The sequence below is a fragment of the Anolis sagrei genome, chromosome 4, assembly GCF_037176765.1.
Source record: "Anolis sagrei isolate rAnoSag1 chromosome 4, rAnoSag1.mat, whole genome shotgun sequence".
NCBI lineage: Eukaryota > Metazoa > Chordata > Lepidosauria > Squamata > Dactyloidae > Anolis > Anolis sagrei.
The window spans coordinates 180,233,739-180,249,796 of NC_090024.1; the positions used below are offsets into that span (position 1 = coordinate 180,233,739).

At 40.1% G+C, this 16,058-nt stretch overlaps 2 protein-coding genes across 6 annotated transcripts in view; one reads left to right on the forward strand and one right to left on the reverse strand.

The window, feature by feature from the left end:
- The window catches only part of TESK2 (testis associated actin remodelling kinase 2), a 69,915-nt gene extending 63,796 nt beyond the window's left edge, over nucleotides 1-6,119 (forward strand). For all 3 annotated transcript variants that reach the window (XM_060773393.2, XM_060773392.2, XM_060773394.2), the window contains one exon: nucleotides 545-6,119. In XM_060773393.2, coding sequence (XP_060629376.2) covers nucleotides 545-1,551 — 1,007 coding nt within the window. In that variant the 3' untranslated portion in view covers nucleotides 1,552-6,119. The remainder of the gene's footprint in view (nucleotides 1-544) is intronic.
- A 1,269-nt stretch (nucleotides 6,120-7,388) lies between these two features.
- On the reverse strand, nucleotides 7,389-15,538 carry TOE1 (target of EGR1, exonuclease). 3 transcript variants are annotated; one of them, XM_067467912.1, is made up of 9 exons: nucleotides 15,425-15,512; nucleotides 14,058-14,192; nucleotides 13,682-13,802; nucleotides 13,118-13,158; nucleotides 12,074-12,170; nucleotides 11,686-11,844; nucleotides 10,185-10,444; nucleotides 9,297-9,471; nucleotides 7,389-8,307 (listed from the first exon to the last, which is right to left on the reverse strand). In XM_067467912.1, the coding sequence occupies exons 3-9, from the start codon at nucleotides 13,790-13,792 to the stop codon at nucleotides 7,549-7,551; spliced, it is 1,602 nt and encodes a 533-aa protein (XP_067324013.1). In that variant the 5' UTR covers nucleotides 13,793-13,802; nucleotides 14,058-14,192; nucleotides 15,425-15,512; the 3' UTR covers nucleotides 7,389-7,548. The 3 variants fall into 3 exon arrangements, with proteins under 3 accessions (XP_067324013.1, XP_060629373.2, XP_060629372.2); XM_060773390.2 differs by lacking the exon at nucleotides 14,058-14,192 and having other exon boundaries at nucleotides 15,425-15,538; XM_060773389.2 differs by lacking the exon at nucleotides 14,058-14,192 and having other exon boundaries at nucleotides 15,435-15,503.
- Nucleotides 15,539-16,058: the final 520 nt, after the last annotated feature.

Consider the following 16,058-nt stretch of genomic DNA (forward strand, 5'->3'; position numbering starts at 1 on the left):
TCATACTATTCCTGTATTAAATGGCTAATGTCTTCTTAAACTCAGACTCTTGGGAAGAATCTACTAGTGCACAAGGCACACATGACATTTGGAAAAAATATATCTCCTGTCATATTGGGCATTTGAATAAACTTGCCCCCATACAGAATATGTAACACTATCGAAAGAGAAAGCAATTACGTCAGTGACTGCGACCTCACAAAGGGCTTTATGCAGAGTGAAACTCATCTTGAATCCTTTTAGATAAAAGATGTTCAATAAGCAGATGTCAGATCAATATCTGGAAGATCTGAAATTCTATATTATTGATTGGGATATATATTCTGTATTTGATCTTTTCTTCTTATTTTGAGGAAGAATCATCTGGGAATGAAGCATTTCCTTTGATGGAGAATTCATGCATTTTCCAAGTGTGTATGTGTGTTTCTGAAGGAGTTATAAAAATATCACAAGCATGTTGGCAGTCTTTCCCTGCACCTGTATGATTCCTGCTAAGTTACTAACACCAACCTTAAAGCTTTTTTTTTTCTTTTTCTTTTTTTAGGATTACTAGAGAGAGGACAAGGAGTCAAAAGACTAAGTTCACTGGATGACAAGATCCCACCTAAGTCTCCCCGTCCAAGGCGCAACATCTGGTTGTCACGCAGTCAGTCAGATATCTTCTCTCGAAAGCCTTGTCGCAAAATAAATGTGCAGGACCCCTACTACACACCAAGCAAAGGAGCAAACCGCAAAGTCAACCCCTTCAATTCTAGGGAAGACTTAAAAGGGGGAAAGATCAAATTTTTTGACATGCCAAGCAAATCTGTGATATCCCTTGTATTTGACTTGCATTCCCCAGGGTGTCTGAAGATGAGCCAACCACAGTTTAGGCCATCCTACGGCATTGACTGGCAAGAATCCTCTTTCGCTCCTGGAAGACGGAGTAGATCACTCCCAGTCTCTCCTGAATTTGTACATAAAGGTTATAGTACATTTGGGGATCTCTCTGCAACTGTTAGTAGGTGTGATCCCAGCCAGTTGGGGGCTGAAGTGCGGCAGAAGCTACTGAGCAGTAATAAGTATGGTGTGTCTGAGATCCCTCCTTTTCAAGCCAAACATCATAGGCAAGAGTCTTCTTTTCTTCAAGAGGAAGAGATGGATTGCTCTGATGGATTACAGTCCCAAGAAGAAAATGGATATTGCCCTCTTAAAACTTCACTAGAGGAACCCGAACTCAGGCAGACTATGGGACACATTCTGCAAGATGCCCAGAATGCAGGTGGCCTCTTGGTACAGGATTTAGACTGTTCAGAAGATAGATCCTCAGAGATGTTCATGAGCTGTGCCACCTCTGAAGATATGGAGGTAGAAGATGAAACTCAAAGGAATATGCCTTCCACTAAGTTGGAGTCTTCCAAACTGTTGTTTAGTGCTAATTCTTCCCCACAACCAGGCAGAATGTCTTCTTCTCTTTTTGAAGCAGTGGATAGTGACCCCTCAAATGTGGTTTCTCTTCCATCTTCAAATGCACCAGCACCAGTAAGCGAGCAGTCAAAATGTGACATTTAAAGCCTAGCTATGATACTATGGTTAAAAGAAACTCCTTCCAACAGCTTTGGTTTTAATTTCTATGTCAGAGTGCTCTAGGAATTTGTAGCAATACCACCATTTGGAAACTCCCAACATGTATTTGGAGAAACTACATGTGTATGAGAGCATGTAAGAGAATCTCATAGCATACCATAGGAGGCAGCTACTGTAGACAGAACCTACATGGGATACCATAGGTTTATAATTCTGAAACAGATGGAATCAGGGACAAACCTATTAGAAGCCCCCTTCCTCCCCCCATTCATACATGTCTTTCCGTTTTGTTAAAGGAATTCTTAGTCTCTACTGAAAGAATGCTTCCAAACCTGGTAGTGACACTTCATTTCAGGTATCCCTCATTTTGAGTTTGCCTTTCTCCTTGGCAACTGCTGAGCAAATATAAATGACAGCTTCTTTTGCTTGTAAGAGGTTTGAAATGGGCAATGCAGTGATATTCTAGATCTGGGTGGGAAACCAGTTATTTTACATCAGTTGCCTCTGCCTGTTAATCGTACTGCTTAGATTTGGAGGGCCGCTCATTTCCATATTTGCTCTAGATGGACAGGGAGATGATAGCTCCTTGTTTCTCTAATGAAGGAACAAGGCAAAAGTTTCCTTGTATTCCATAAACAAAGTTGGATTTGGTTGCAGTAGTTAAACTTCTTAATTCATCCAGTCTAGTTTCAAACACTTGCTTAGTGAATAGCTTAGAACCCTACTTCAGGACATCCTTTGGCCAATTACAATTTGCTTTGGCCATGCTTTAAACTTATAACCTTCCCATTTTCCCTAAGCAATAATAGCTGTTATACAGGTAATGTTCAATCAATCTAATGAGCTCCTGTTGCAGAAAAGTTCAACAACAGTATATTCACATATCTTAGGTATCTCTATTCTGTGTTGTAGAAGTAATGAGGCAGAATAGCTCTACAAATATCAATATGAAATTCTAAAGTAAGCCCACCTCTCCTTAGCAACATGTTCTTGAAGTCTAGCTGTCTGCAACATTTTCAGTCATTTTCTGTTTTGGCCTGTCACACTGGGTAGATGTGTGCACATTTAGAAACACGGTTTATATTTATAGGTTTTATAATCCCATTTTGAATCCACCTGAGATCCCTCTAATGGAGAGGATTCGCTTGTTTGCGTATTAGATTTGAACTCAGGCTGAAGGAAGAATAGCATGCCCATTTTGTATGTAACTTCTACTCAGAATCCAGACCAGTCCTGAATGCCCAAAAGTAGAGAGGTTAGTTTGAATTCTATATGAGGAATGCCTTTGATCCCATATTTTAATATATTAGACTAGTGAGAACTCCCCTATGGGGAGGAAAATAAAAGCCGTGCTTGCCTCCCTTTCCTTTTCATCCCTCAAAAATGAACTATAGAATAAGTAAAAATCCATTTAAATATCAAGCAATAATATGGAAATCACAGAGCAATACTGAAATCCTGTAAGAGCAGATAACGTTCACTTGTTGAAAACTTATCAGTAGTAAACATATCTGTACTTTATATAGTCCTTGATACCCTTGCATCTGGAACTAAGAATGATTATCCTTTCGCCATACATTAACATAGATTTCTAAAGCAGTACCATTTGTTATCTCTTTTAGAAACAGCCAAAGAGAGCCCATGTAATATTTTTTTAGATAAGTATTGGAAAAGTATCTGAGTTACCAGCTTATTTCTGAACACTTTTCAGACACAGTTTAAATTTGGCATCAGCAAAATAGTTTGGTGTATGGATGTTGAAATGTTGACTTGAGAATTTGGGTCTGCTTTGGAGACTGTGAAAGCCCATGTCTGCTCTATGGCTTTGCTGCGAGGCCTCTAATAATCTTGTAGCCTTTTGATGTTTTAATAGTGCTCTTATTACACGTTGAAAGGCTGATGGTGAATCAAAAGGCACCGTTTGGAACAAGTGGCCTCTGCCCTGACCTTACTTCCTCCTTTGTGTATTTTCCTTTTACATGAGGTCTTTTCTCTGTACACCCCAAAATGGAAGCAGGACAAACTTATGTCACTGCTCTACATTCACACCAGAATGCTGAGCTTTAGGTGGGGTTCCTTATTTTAACATAGAAAGTATGAAGTATTCCCTGTTTGTATTGTGATGGAAAGAGGTTGGCTTTTAAAAGAGCCTTGGTGCATGCCAATTCTTTTGTGATGTGATTAAAACAAAATGTATACCGTCCCCTTGTGCAACAGGTAAGGGCCCCTGGCATCTTACCTGTGCATTCTCCAAGCCAGTATTTCAGATCATCTGTTGGCCATTAGTCGTGCTCACTACAGAACATGGTTCTACAATGCTTTGTACGAACACAATAGTGAATAGTGTTGCCTTTATCATGGTTTTGATTTGATGACAAAGATGCGGCTTGCTTTTATAAGCCACCTGCAGACACTTCTAAGATCCCCCCAACTGTTTTTAATTCACTGAGTTTATTAAATGCCTATTAGAAGTTATACATGTGGCTGATTGGTGAACGAAGATTGTGTGAATAAATGTAACAAATTGCTGCCCCAAGAGAAGGTGGGGACACAATAGGTTTATTCTTGGTTGCTGTATTTTGTCCAAGAACACTGGTGTTCCTTGCCAGTTTAACTACAGACACTTGAATAATTCCTCTTTGCACTTAATGCTGCTGTTTATACTGCATGTCACTACATTTCTATGCAAAAAATAACCTTTGGGGCAGCCAAATATTTGATTAAGGTTTAAAGATCTGTGCAAGATCTATTTTCATATTTATGAAGGAATTTTATGTCTTAATATTTGCAGTCTGTAAATAGCTAAAACTTTGTCATTAAAACTTAGAAAAAAGTTTGTAGCCTGTGCATAATTTAATACTGCCAGAGAAGAATTTTTGCAAAACTTTTTTCTAATATTGCGAATATTTATGAATATGTAAAGAAGCAAATCTTGAGTTTTTATGTTGATTTACTTTTTCTGACTTTACTCTTAACTACATAAATGGTATGTTTTACTGGAACTGAAATAAGTAACCAAAGATGAATCTAGTATTTGCGTATGTTTTGTCAGTTTTTGTAAATTGTTTCCCAATTTGCTTTCCAAATAAAAACAAATAAATTTACCTTTGCTGTTGAAAAGATGGAGTAAAGGAGAAAACAAAAATGAATGTAATACATACGTTCTAAAACCTTTGAAGTATACCCATTGCAAATTACAAATGGATAATGAAGGGCAGTGATGCTATTACACTATGCAACAAAATTTGAAAAAAAAATGTTCCTAGTTTGAAAGTATTATTTCCTGTTTAATTGTGCGGTACTTTCTTTTAAAGTAGTTGTTATACTCACTTGCTTTTTGTGGGTGCCACATACTATGTTGAATTGGTTGAGACTCTGGAGATATTCATTGAAAAACTATAGCAAAATGTGCTGCAGGATGTCTCACAAAAACAGTTTTTGCAGTTTAATAAACATTTTCCTTCTTTATGATAGAACCAATTAGGAAATGACATTTATAACTCAGGAACAAAAAAAATAATGTTACATGGTATTATTTTCTCATGCCTTGCATGCAGCTTTGTAATATACTTAATCGTTTTTTGAGGAAGATGATAGACTTCTCCCCTTCTTGGTTAACATTTCTGATCTCAATAATGTTCCTTTATGTAGTTCTGACTTGCTTCAAAATTCTTAATCATATAAATAGAAATGTGGTTACTATATGTTGTAAGGATCCTGATAATGTTCTTCAAGACACTTCTACAAGCCAGTCCATCACATTTCCTAGTACTCATCTTGAAATTATATTACTTGTGTGTGTGCCTTCAAGTTGCCTGTCAATTTATGTCAACTTCATGAATTTCTTGGGGTTTCTTAGGCAAGGAATATTCAGTGGTAGTTTTGCCAGTTCCTTCTTCTGAAAGATAATCTAAAGCACCTGGTATAGAAAGTGTATTTTTCCTATGTAGCAATGCTTTATTTTTAATATGCATACAAACATAGTCATAAAAGGCCTGCTGCCTCAACTTCGAACTCTATGAAGTGCCAGCATCCAGTTTTCTGTAGGATTTAGTAAATTATTTCACAAAGCCATGAAGAGCGTAGACATTAGTTCTAAAAAAATGGGATTCAGAGGTATATGGAGATGGGATTCTTTTTTTTTTCTTTTTTTGGATAAATGAACTATTAATCCCTGTCTCCATAAATTCCTAGGTTAATTACGTATTTAACACTTTCATGCTCCTTCCCCAAATCAACCACTTTTACAAACTGATCCTTGTTTCTCTTCTGTAGTGGAAAAATATTATCACTCTTATCCCAATAAAATGTCGTTATAGGGAAAGATAACTAAGCAAAAAATACCTTGGATTCTTTAGGGGGGTTTTTTTGCTTTGCACAAATAGTTCCTTGAGTGGTAACTTTCTCTTCCAGCTTAAGAAATAAGGTATGACTGTGCTAAAATGTATATAAATGTATTTTGATATTAGCAGTTATATTTTCCACAGCTTTGAATCCCACCCATGAGAGAAAAGAGGCATAAAATAAATAAATAAAACCCCTTTTCACAATAATCCCCAACATGGATTTACTGCCTCCCACTGTTGCTGAATTGACCATATCATTGAACTATCCACCAGACTATAAGATTTCCTCCTTGGCTACTCAATACCAGTCTAGACTCTACCATGATCAACTCAAGAGTGTATACCTTGCTGTACATAATTTTACATTTGTAGTTAAGCCTCTTGACAGTATCTCACTTGCTTAATCCGTCTGGTGCTATCTGTTAATTTTGTGATTTTCTCACTAATTTCTCATTCTGTATCATTTATTAGTTTATAGTAGTTGTTTCCCAAACTGTGTTCGTCCAAGTGTTTCGGACTTCAGCTCCCAGAATTCCCAGCCAGTTTGCCAGCTGTTAGGAACTGTGGGAGTTGAAGTCCAAAACATCTGGAGGTGCAGTTTGAGAAAATCTGGTTTATAATATTAGTCCAATTTTGAATCCCAATGAAACCAGACTGTTTCATACCTTTTTTCCCCTTCCTCCTGTTCTTTGGCCAATTACCTAACTGCATCAGATGACTGCTAAATCTTATTTAGAAAATGTAAATCAGTCACATGCTTTTTGAAAACTTTGCAAGATCACTTTCATCAATAAAGTTGGAAAACTGAAGAACCAAGTTTAGTGAGTGTGTTCAGCAGAGCTATGTTTACTATTTAGTATATGTTAAAATTAAAAAGAAAACCTAGAATTACACAGGGAAACAGGATAGAAGCAAAATTCTGTATAATTTAATCACTACAATGTTGCCAATCTATGCCAGCCATTTTGTCCCCTTATGATAATAAGAGAAAACGTGGTGCTCCTGGACCCTGCTGCCAGTTCTCATATGCTATTTGAATGGGTGAACTATATTAGGTAAAAGTTTTCCCCTGACATTAAGTCCAGTCATGTCTGACTCTGGGGGTTGGTGCTCATCTCCATTTCTAAGCCGAAGAGCCGGCGTTGTCCATAGACACCTCCAAGGTCATGTGGCCATCATGACTGCATGGAGCACCATTACCTTTCTGCCGGAGCAATACGTATTGATCTCATATTTGCATGTTCTCATACTGTTAGGTTGGCAGAAGCTGGGGCTAAGAGTGGGAGATCACACCGCTTCCCGGATTTGAACCTGTGACCTTTAGATTAGCAAGTTTAGCAGCTCTGCGGTTTAATCCACTGCGCCACCGGGGGCTGATATAAATTAGAGCCTATATTATTCATTTCAGGAAGTTCTTATTTTTTCCCCTAGCTTTATGAATATATATAAACTATAAATAAACAATTAAATAAAAACTTGTATAACGTTATTTAATTTTTCATATTTTTTAAAAAACTAAATCAGATACAAGCATTTGGTTTCTTATACCTGCTATCCCAAGTAGCTACTAGGTAGTTTGAGGACTGTGGCTAGAAGTTGCTCTCATGTGCCGTCTGCCATAGGAAGTCTCCTTGTCTTACATACTGAGCGAGGCCAATTTCATCTTCTGGCTGTGACCTCTGGAGGGTTTTGCAAATAAACTTTTTACAATCTGAAGTGGCACCGACTTCCCACTGAGGTACAGTTTGTTGTGACAATCCGGCAGCCATAGCCCTTCATTTGAGCCTGTGTGTTCATCACTCTTGAGCATATGTACATATGCCATTATGTAACCTGTCATGAAGGCATCAAACCCAGCCCTGTGGATACCTCCCTCTGAACTGCAAGACAGAGACACTGCTGGGTTTGTGCCCGGTAAGTACTCCGTTGCCAATGCACTCTCGACTTCGGCCCTGGGCTTTGTTCCTTCAGGCCCTGTTCCCTCCTTCTGTTCACCATCTCGGGAGGGTGAGAAAGTGGAGTCCTCACTGTCTGCCAAATTGATTTGTTCTTCATCCATTTTTGTATCACCCGCACTATCCCGTTCCACATCCATAAAACTCTCCTCATTGCTGGAGGTAGGTCCTGTCCCTACACTGTCTGCAGCAGCAGTAGTGCTGCTAGGACACGTCTGCTTGGAGGGTGGCCCATCTTCCATGTTGCAAGATTCCCTCCCATTCTTTTCAGCTCTTTCCAACTCAGGTTTGTTAGAAGGATCTGCAGCAATCTTCCGATGCCTCCATCTCGGCTTTCTCTTCTTCCTTTTCCCCTCTTTGTGATTTTCATCTTCAGTAATTATTAGTTCAATGTTGTGGGACTGTGAACACCTTGGCCCATCTGGGCACCAGCCGTAGGCCTGCGTGGGAGGGTGAAAACCATTAGCAGAGCTGAGAAAGGATTTGCATTGGACTAGAGTACTTCAAACTCTTAAGCATTTATGTGACTGAAATCACAGCAGCCTGATTCCCTGGAGAACAGCAGGACTAAAGTAATATTAAGGACTATCTATACCACAATGGTTGGGTCAGACATTCCATAAGGTAACGGTTTCCCCTGACATTAAGTCTAGTCATGTCCGATTCAGGGGTGATGCTAATCTCCATTTCTAAGCCAAAGAGCCAGCATTGTTCCTAGACACCTCCAAGGTCATGTGGCTGGCATGACTGCATGGGGCACCGTTACTTTCCTACAAAAGTGGTACCTATTGATCTACTCATATTTGCATGTTTTCAAACATCTAGGTTGGCAGAAGCTGGGACTAGCAGCAGGAGCTCACCCTGCTCCCCGGATTTGAACTGCCAGTCAGCGAGTTCATCAGCTCAGCGGTTTAACCCACTGCGCCACCAGAGGGCCCACTACACATCCCATATATTCCTAATATTTTAAAAGCAGTACCCGAGTATCCAAGAAAAAGATCTCATCTTGTAATGATTCACCAGTCAGAATGTCCTTACTGCAGAATAAACAATACAGAATCAGCTATATCCAAACTACCCTGAGAAGCATGTTATTTATTTATACCCCACTTTTCTGCAATGAATTCAAGCTGGCATACACTTTATCTTTAAAATAATGCAATGAGATGATAAGACCAATAGTGTTACTGGGTGAAGGTTACCCAATGGGAAACTGGATCTGGATTTAATCATTACACCACTCCAGATCTTTTAAGAATCTGAAAAGATTATAATTTTAACAGGCAATTTGTGGTCCTTAAGATAACGTGACTGCAACTCCCACCAAACCTAGCCAGCAGGAAGGGTGATGGGAACTGACATCCCAGAACCTCTCAAAGAAGTTCCTCACCACTTTAAACTATGGGAAGCAAAGGAGAGGGAGACTTACAGAAAATGTCTGGCAGATAGTGACTTTATTTACAGTGTCATTTCCAGGTTGGCTGTTATCAGACAAAGAACAGAGGCGGTAGTCAATATAGGAAGCTATGCTGGCAGGGTAGTTGCAGAACTCTATGGTGAGGTGCTCCTTCTTGGAGTCTTTCAGTCGGCAATTTTCTCGCTTGCTGAAACAGAAGAACTGCATTAAAACTAGAAGAAAATCAACTGCCTTCAGAATTTGTTATTACTCTATCCAGAATCAGGGTAGTTTGTGACCCTCCAGATGATGTCAGAATCCTAGTCCAGCCAATGACGAGGGATACTGGGAGCCGAACACAGACAACATCTAAAGGACTCCAAGCTAGCCACCACAATCTATAGCGTACAGGCGGAAAATGGTAGAAACAGAAATCAGAAAATAAAATATGCTTCCTCCTTTAGAGCAGTGCAGCTCAAAATAATGGCCCTGGACCAGTGTGTCTCTGAGCCACTGACTACCAGTCCTTGACTGGTTTACTGGGGTGAGGTGGGGAGGAGCAATTCCCAATGGGCAGAAATATATTACTGGTTTCCCACATCAGACAAACTGAGAAGTACTACTTAGATGGCAGTACAATTTTACAACAAGACCACTTCTGGTAGTGCAAAATAAAGTGAAGGATCAATTTTTCCCATCCAAAATTCCTCCATGTGCCAGGGGAGTAAGACTGCTAGTGACTAAATAACAGCTGGCTAACTACAGACATCTTAATTCTTCTCTTGCACCAAACTATTCATTTGAGAATCAGATGATGTTCTTGCACAATCCGGCAAGCAACACAGAAGCAGACCTGACCCCAAACCTATTCCAGAAATCCCTGCCAGATTGTGAAAGCTTCACCCAAATAGAAACACTTACCACTTTTTGTAGGCATACTCTAAGTAAGAAGCCACAAAACGTGTCTCAAACTCAGAAGCATACTTGGTGTCATAGATACCAGCTGGGAACATCTCTGAAAGGTCACCAGTAAAGGTACCCAAGTTATCAGGTAGCTGAGCATAGAAACACTGGTACAAGAAGACCAAATCGATTAGGCCATTATGTAGGATGAGAGGCTTTCGAGCCTTAATCAGTTCCAGGAAAAAAGTACGGACAGTCTGGCTCTCAATTTCATTTCCCTTGGATGGGAGGAGGAAGAGAGTAAGTAAATTCCATCTCTAAGGCATACATGAGCTTTCCTATTATGAGAATCACTTCTCTGTCAGAAGTCTTCTTGCAGTGGGTGGGATATGTCTCTCTCCAAGGTCTCCTGGGAGGCCAGTATGGCCCTTTAGCCCTGGACAGTTGCACACCGCTGTTGTCAGTCTATGAGACACTCATTCCACTCGTTGAGAACAGTCAGGATTACAGAATAATAGAGTTGGAAGAGACCCCAAGACCATCCAGTCCAACTCCCTGCCATGCAGGAAAAAGCACAATCAAAGTACCCCCAACCGATGGTCATTCAGCCTCTGTGTAAATGCCTCCAAGGAAGGAGCTTCCACCACACCCCGAGGCAGTAGGTCCCACTGTTGAATAGGGTCTTACAATCAGGAAGTACTTCCTAATGTTCAGATGGAATCTCCTTTCCTGTAATTTGAACCCATTGCTTTGAATCCTAGTCTCCAGGGTAACAGAAAACAAGCCTGCTTCAACTTCCTTATGACATGTTGGGACCAAAGAGCTAACTAGTGATAGTATTTCTCAGAGGCATTGATTGGAAACCCTATTGAAAATGGTGGGCTTAGTATATGGGGTTTCCTAAATGTTATTTTTGCCAGTGCTTTAACTGTTGGCAAACAATGACCAGGGGATGTTTTGTTTCCTTTGTTATATTCTGGGCTCTGTTGCATTTATTTTGTATATTGTATTGAGGAGGGCTGGTCCTAAAATTCCTTAACGTGATGCTGTGGGTTGAGTTCTCAGACTGATAACAGGGGTCAGTCTAAAGGCTGAAGGGCCACACTGGCCTCCCAGGAAAGCTTGGAGAGAGACATATCCCACTGCAAGAATTCGACCCCCCTCCCCAGTCATGTTCTGTTTCTAAAAAAATACCTCTCCTGGGCCTGAAATAGTCATGTGAACACACTTTATTTAGCCCACCCCTGCACCACAGAGTTTTTCTGTTAAAAAACATAGATTAGAATAAACTCAACATCTAATATTCTGGCTCAGATGAAAATACATCTTTTAGCAACCATACTATGGAGTAAAACATTCATCTAGGATGCTAACTGAATAAGACCACATTGGGTTTTTTTTCCAAGTACTTATTTGTAAAAGACTATTCCCATTTGTATTCAAGACACCTAATAGTAAACACTAGAATTAAAACATTCAACTAATTAAATAAAAATACATCCCAATGGAGCCCTCATACCTTGTCATTGCCCCTATGATAGGGAATCCCCTGAGAATACTGTTTGTTGAAGTCAAAGCCATGTTGTACCAGGAACTGAACTGATTGTGGTTCAATGACATAATCCTCCATGCAAAGCAGGGTCAGATTGTAGATTTGGGAAAGGTATGTGTTTTCTGTCTGAAAACATATGTCAGCCCAATGAAAAGGAGAAGAGAACAGAAAAAGAGCAATAGTTACTTCCTAAAAGTCTATACGTTTCCTTTATTAATTTAAAAACAAAGTTAGTCGTTATATACATTCATTCTTTTGGGGATTATTTTAAGGTTCTCCACATCAATGTCTCAGCTTGAACATACATTTAATTCACTAACAATGAAGTGAAAAAATGACAAACCGAGCACCATACCTTGTCAAGTTGCTGCTTGAAACAAGCAATTCCAAGAGATAAAATGGAGCGTGTTCGGGCAGCAGTACAAACAGCCTTGTAGCGCTCTTCAATACATCTGTGGGAGAAGCATCACTCAGCTTAGTAGGAAGTAAACTTAATGATGGGATCATTCTGCCCTAGATTACTTAGACTTTCTTACTTCTATAACAGGCTTCTCCTTCCCATTCAATTGGACAACATCATGCACTTGGGGATGACATCCACAAGTGGAATAATTTTTGAATCGCATCTTAAATAACACAAAATAGAAACACTACACAATAGATACCCAATGAAGTATGTTGAAGCAACTCTTGAGAGCTAAGGGGAGGAGCAGAGGAAGATTCCTAAGAACATTCTGTGGACACTCTGTGCACAATTTAGTCCACAACTGTGGCAAATCCCTATATTCTGATGCAGCGCAACAGTACCCATTAGAATATTTGATAAATAAGTGGCCTGCAAGGAAAGTGGAATAGGTTTATTTCAGATATTATTCTCTAATGTACATTCAGAATTTGAGCTCTTTTTATAATAAATAATTAATAATTTACACAGAATAAAAGACACCAGACTAAAACAATAACAATAATTTACATTGACTAAAAATACTAAACAACTGATCAAATTAAAACAGTTAAAAACCCTGTAGAGTTACATTTTGGAAGAAAAAACTTAGGCAACTAAGGCTTGAATAAAAAGCCACGCTTTTACTTGGTATCAGAAAGAAATCAGTACAGATGCCAAATCAGTATAGACCTCCAAAGGGAGAGCATTCTACAATGGTATATTCACTGCAAGAAGGCCCTCTCCTATATTTTCCCACAATGGTGGGAGACAGAAGAAGACCCCTCAATTTCTCAGTAAGTGAAAAGGTTCATCCTGATGGGTGGCAACCAATTAGTAATTGCATTTAGGGGAATCCTTGAAAAGAAGGGCCCACCAAGATGAAAATCTCCCTGATTAAAACAAACTGGGAAACTACAACAGAAGGGAAACATTTACATTTAGTGTATTACTTACTGGTTCAACAAACTCTTCCTTGATCCAAGCCCACTAAGTTCCTACAGAGAAGAATAACAGTTAAACTTTCACTGCCTGGTGTTGTAAGATATGCAACTATGAACAATGGATTAGGGGAGGACGTAGGTCAGCGGTATGCACATGCAAATTTTCCCAAGTTCAACCTCTGATATTCCAGATAGGGTTGGAAAACACTTCTGCCTGAAACACCAAAGACTTACTATAGACAATATTGAGTTAGAAGGATAACCGATTATCCAAGACGTGGTACAGAGGACATGCTATTGTTCCCTTGCACATAGAGGCAACTGTCTTCAAATAAGTGAAGAAAAAAACCACATACCCAACTAAACCCTAAGGTTATTTTCTGCATTCGTATTACTTTCCAAAACACCACTTTCCAGTAAGTGGAAGAAGCCTCGAAGAAATCAGCTGAAGAACACCATGCCTACATTCCCAAATAAAGGCTGTCTAATCACCATTCAAAAAACAACCACACAACTCTTGAGATCTTACTGCACATAGTGTCCCTGTTAGTAAATACAGGGAAGCAACTTTACTCACCGTGTCAACAGCTACAAAGCTAGACGTTTGGATGGCCAGGAGCATGGATGGCCAGAGTTCTTTGAAATTATCATTCTGGACATCAATGACTGGTACCTTCAAGGAAGCCATTCTCACACAGCTGTTAGACAGAAGACATGTAATATTTAAAAAATTCAGAAACCATGCAAACAGAACCTGTGATTAAGAGAAACGAAACTACTACTAGCAAATCTTAAGTATAAAATATTTATATAGTTTTGGGAATGTGATAAAAAAATATTCAAATCATGTCCCTTGCCCTAAATTTTCAGAGGCTGAGCAAGATTGTACTATTTTTTCCAGATCTCTACAGTGGTTGGTTAGCTTGATTTGTGGGAGCAACAAATCTACTCACCAAAAGTCAGTTTCCCCAAGGAGATTCCTGTTGTTGTATCTACAGGAGCAATTAATGCGCAATAAAGCCGTTGTCTTTGTCCATGCCTCTGCGAATGGGCTGGAATTTGATTTCACTCATTGACACTGAATGCACCTACACCAGCATTAATTGGCAAAGCAAACTACAGTAAAACTGCAACTCCCACGATTCTATAGGTTTGAACATGGCAGTTAACGTGGTATCAAATGGGTAGATGCTGCTCACTGGAAAGATACAAAACACCTTGACCACCTTTGAAAATTTAGGTCTTTCTGGATCCAATAATAATAATAATAATAATTTATTTATATACCGCTCTATCTCTCTGAGGGAGACTCAGGGCAGTTTCCAAGTAACATCACTGAAACATACAAAGTAAACAGCATAACATAAAATTAACAAAACAACATAAGCATAAAATTATCACAATAACACATGTACATTAAATGTAATCCTGCCTGTTCATAGCAATTAAAAAGCCGGGCCAAGGCTAGTGCATACTCAAAATATGAGGGGGCCGGGATCTAAGTACTGTGCTATAATAGGCTATGGGTCTGTGGCTGCTCATTTTCAGGGCCTATTAGAGGGATGACCGGGAGAATAGGTAAGAAATGCAAGGCCATATTCAACAATGTTTGGGGCTGGACTAGAACTGGTCATTCTCAAAGGCTTGTTGAAACCACCAGGTCTTCAAGCTCTTACAAAAGGAGGGGAGTGATGGGGCCTGTCTTATTTCCCTTGGAAGGGCATTCCAGAGGCGGGAGGGCCGTACTTGTGACGGTGGTGGGAGCGAAAGGAGGGCATCCCCAGAAGATTTTAAGAGTTTGCACCGGTTCACAGATGGGACCTGTTCTATCCCATCCCACTTCCAAAACTGTATGATTGGGACTTTCATAGAATTCTATGCTGCCTCCGAAGAAGTGGCCTTATATCCACGAAAACCGATGCTAAAATAAAAACCAATCAGTCTTAAAAGTTCTGTTGCACCCCTGTTTTCCTCCCCTCCTTTTTCTGCTGCAAGAGACTAAGAGCCTTTCCACACATCCGTATATCCCAGAATATCAAGGCAGAAAATCCGACAATATCTGCTTTGAACTGGGTCATCTGAGTCCACACTCATATAAAGAAGTAGCCGTTTTCTGGCCTTTCCACAAAGCCATATAACCCAGAATATCAAGGTAGAAAATCCCCACAATATCTGCTCTGAAGTGGGGTGTATGGCAGTGTGGACTCAGATAATCCAGTTCAAAACAGATATTGTGAGATTTCCTGCCTTGATATTCTGGGTTATATGGTTGTGTGGAAAGGCCCTAAAACGGCTACTTTTTTTGCAAACCAGTCCATACGTTCTGTCGCCTTCCTCTGCCAAGGAAGATCCCTCCTGTGGCGAACAGGTGTCTCTACAAGGCCGCCATCTTCTTTCCCACCAAGTGCGCCAACTTCCGGTGCGCCGCGCGCTGCGGGGTCCTTCCCTCCTGTCGGCCCTGGCGTTTAGCTGTCTAGGTGTATGCCTTATGTTCTCGCAACTGTCGTCCCCAACTCCCTCATAACTTCAGTCTCACATCAAAGCTGCAAAATTTATAATCTTTCTATTTCAGGGTAGCTGTGCTGCCCCACCTTAAAAAAGCAGGTCAGTATTCATGTCTCACTCAAGGAAAGTAGAGCTGCCTACAAAAAAGGAGGCAGGATGAGCTCCTGGCCATGCTTCGTTGGGAAAGGAAGTACGTTGCAGCCTCAAAACACATCAATGCTCTCCCGCCCCAATGAACTGGTCGGGTTTTCACCCTGTAGAGAAAAGGGCGCCAAAAAACAATCAGGAGGAAGCCAGAATTCAAAGCCATTGCTGTGACAGGTTTTTGGAATACATTTCCCAGAATTCCCAGTCATTGGGCAGCCTTGCTGGGGCTTCTGGGAATTGAAGTCCACAAATAAGGTGCAAAGTTTGGGAAGCACGGGTCTGTATGACCAGCTTGCAGTTGA

Excerpts from the sequence above, each read along its gene's own strand:
- TOE1 (XM_060773390.2), bottom strand. The coding sequence starts at position 13,792 with ATGGCTTCCTTGAAGGTACCAGTCATTGATGTCCAGAATGATAATTTC. Across the intron at positions 10,445-11,685 it reads ATCATAGGGGCAATGACAAG|GGAAATGAAATTGAGAGCCA; the intron begins GTATGAGGGCTC and ends CTCCCATCCAAG. Across the intron at positions 8,308-9,296 it reads CTATCTGCCAGACATTTTCT|GCCTACGGCTGGTGCCCAGA; the intron begins GTAAGTCTCCCT and ends CCTCCCACGCAG.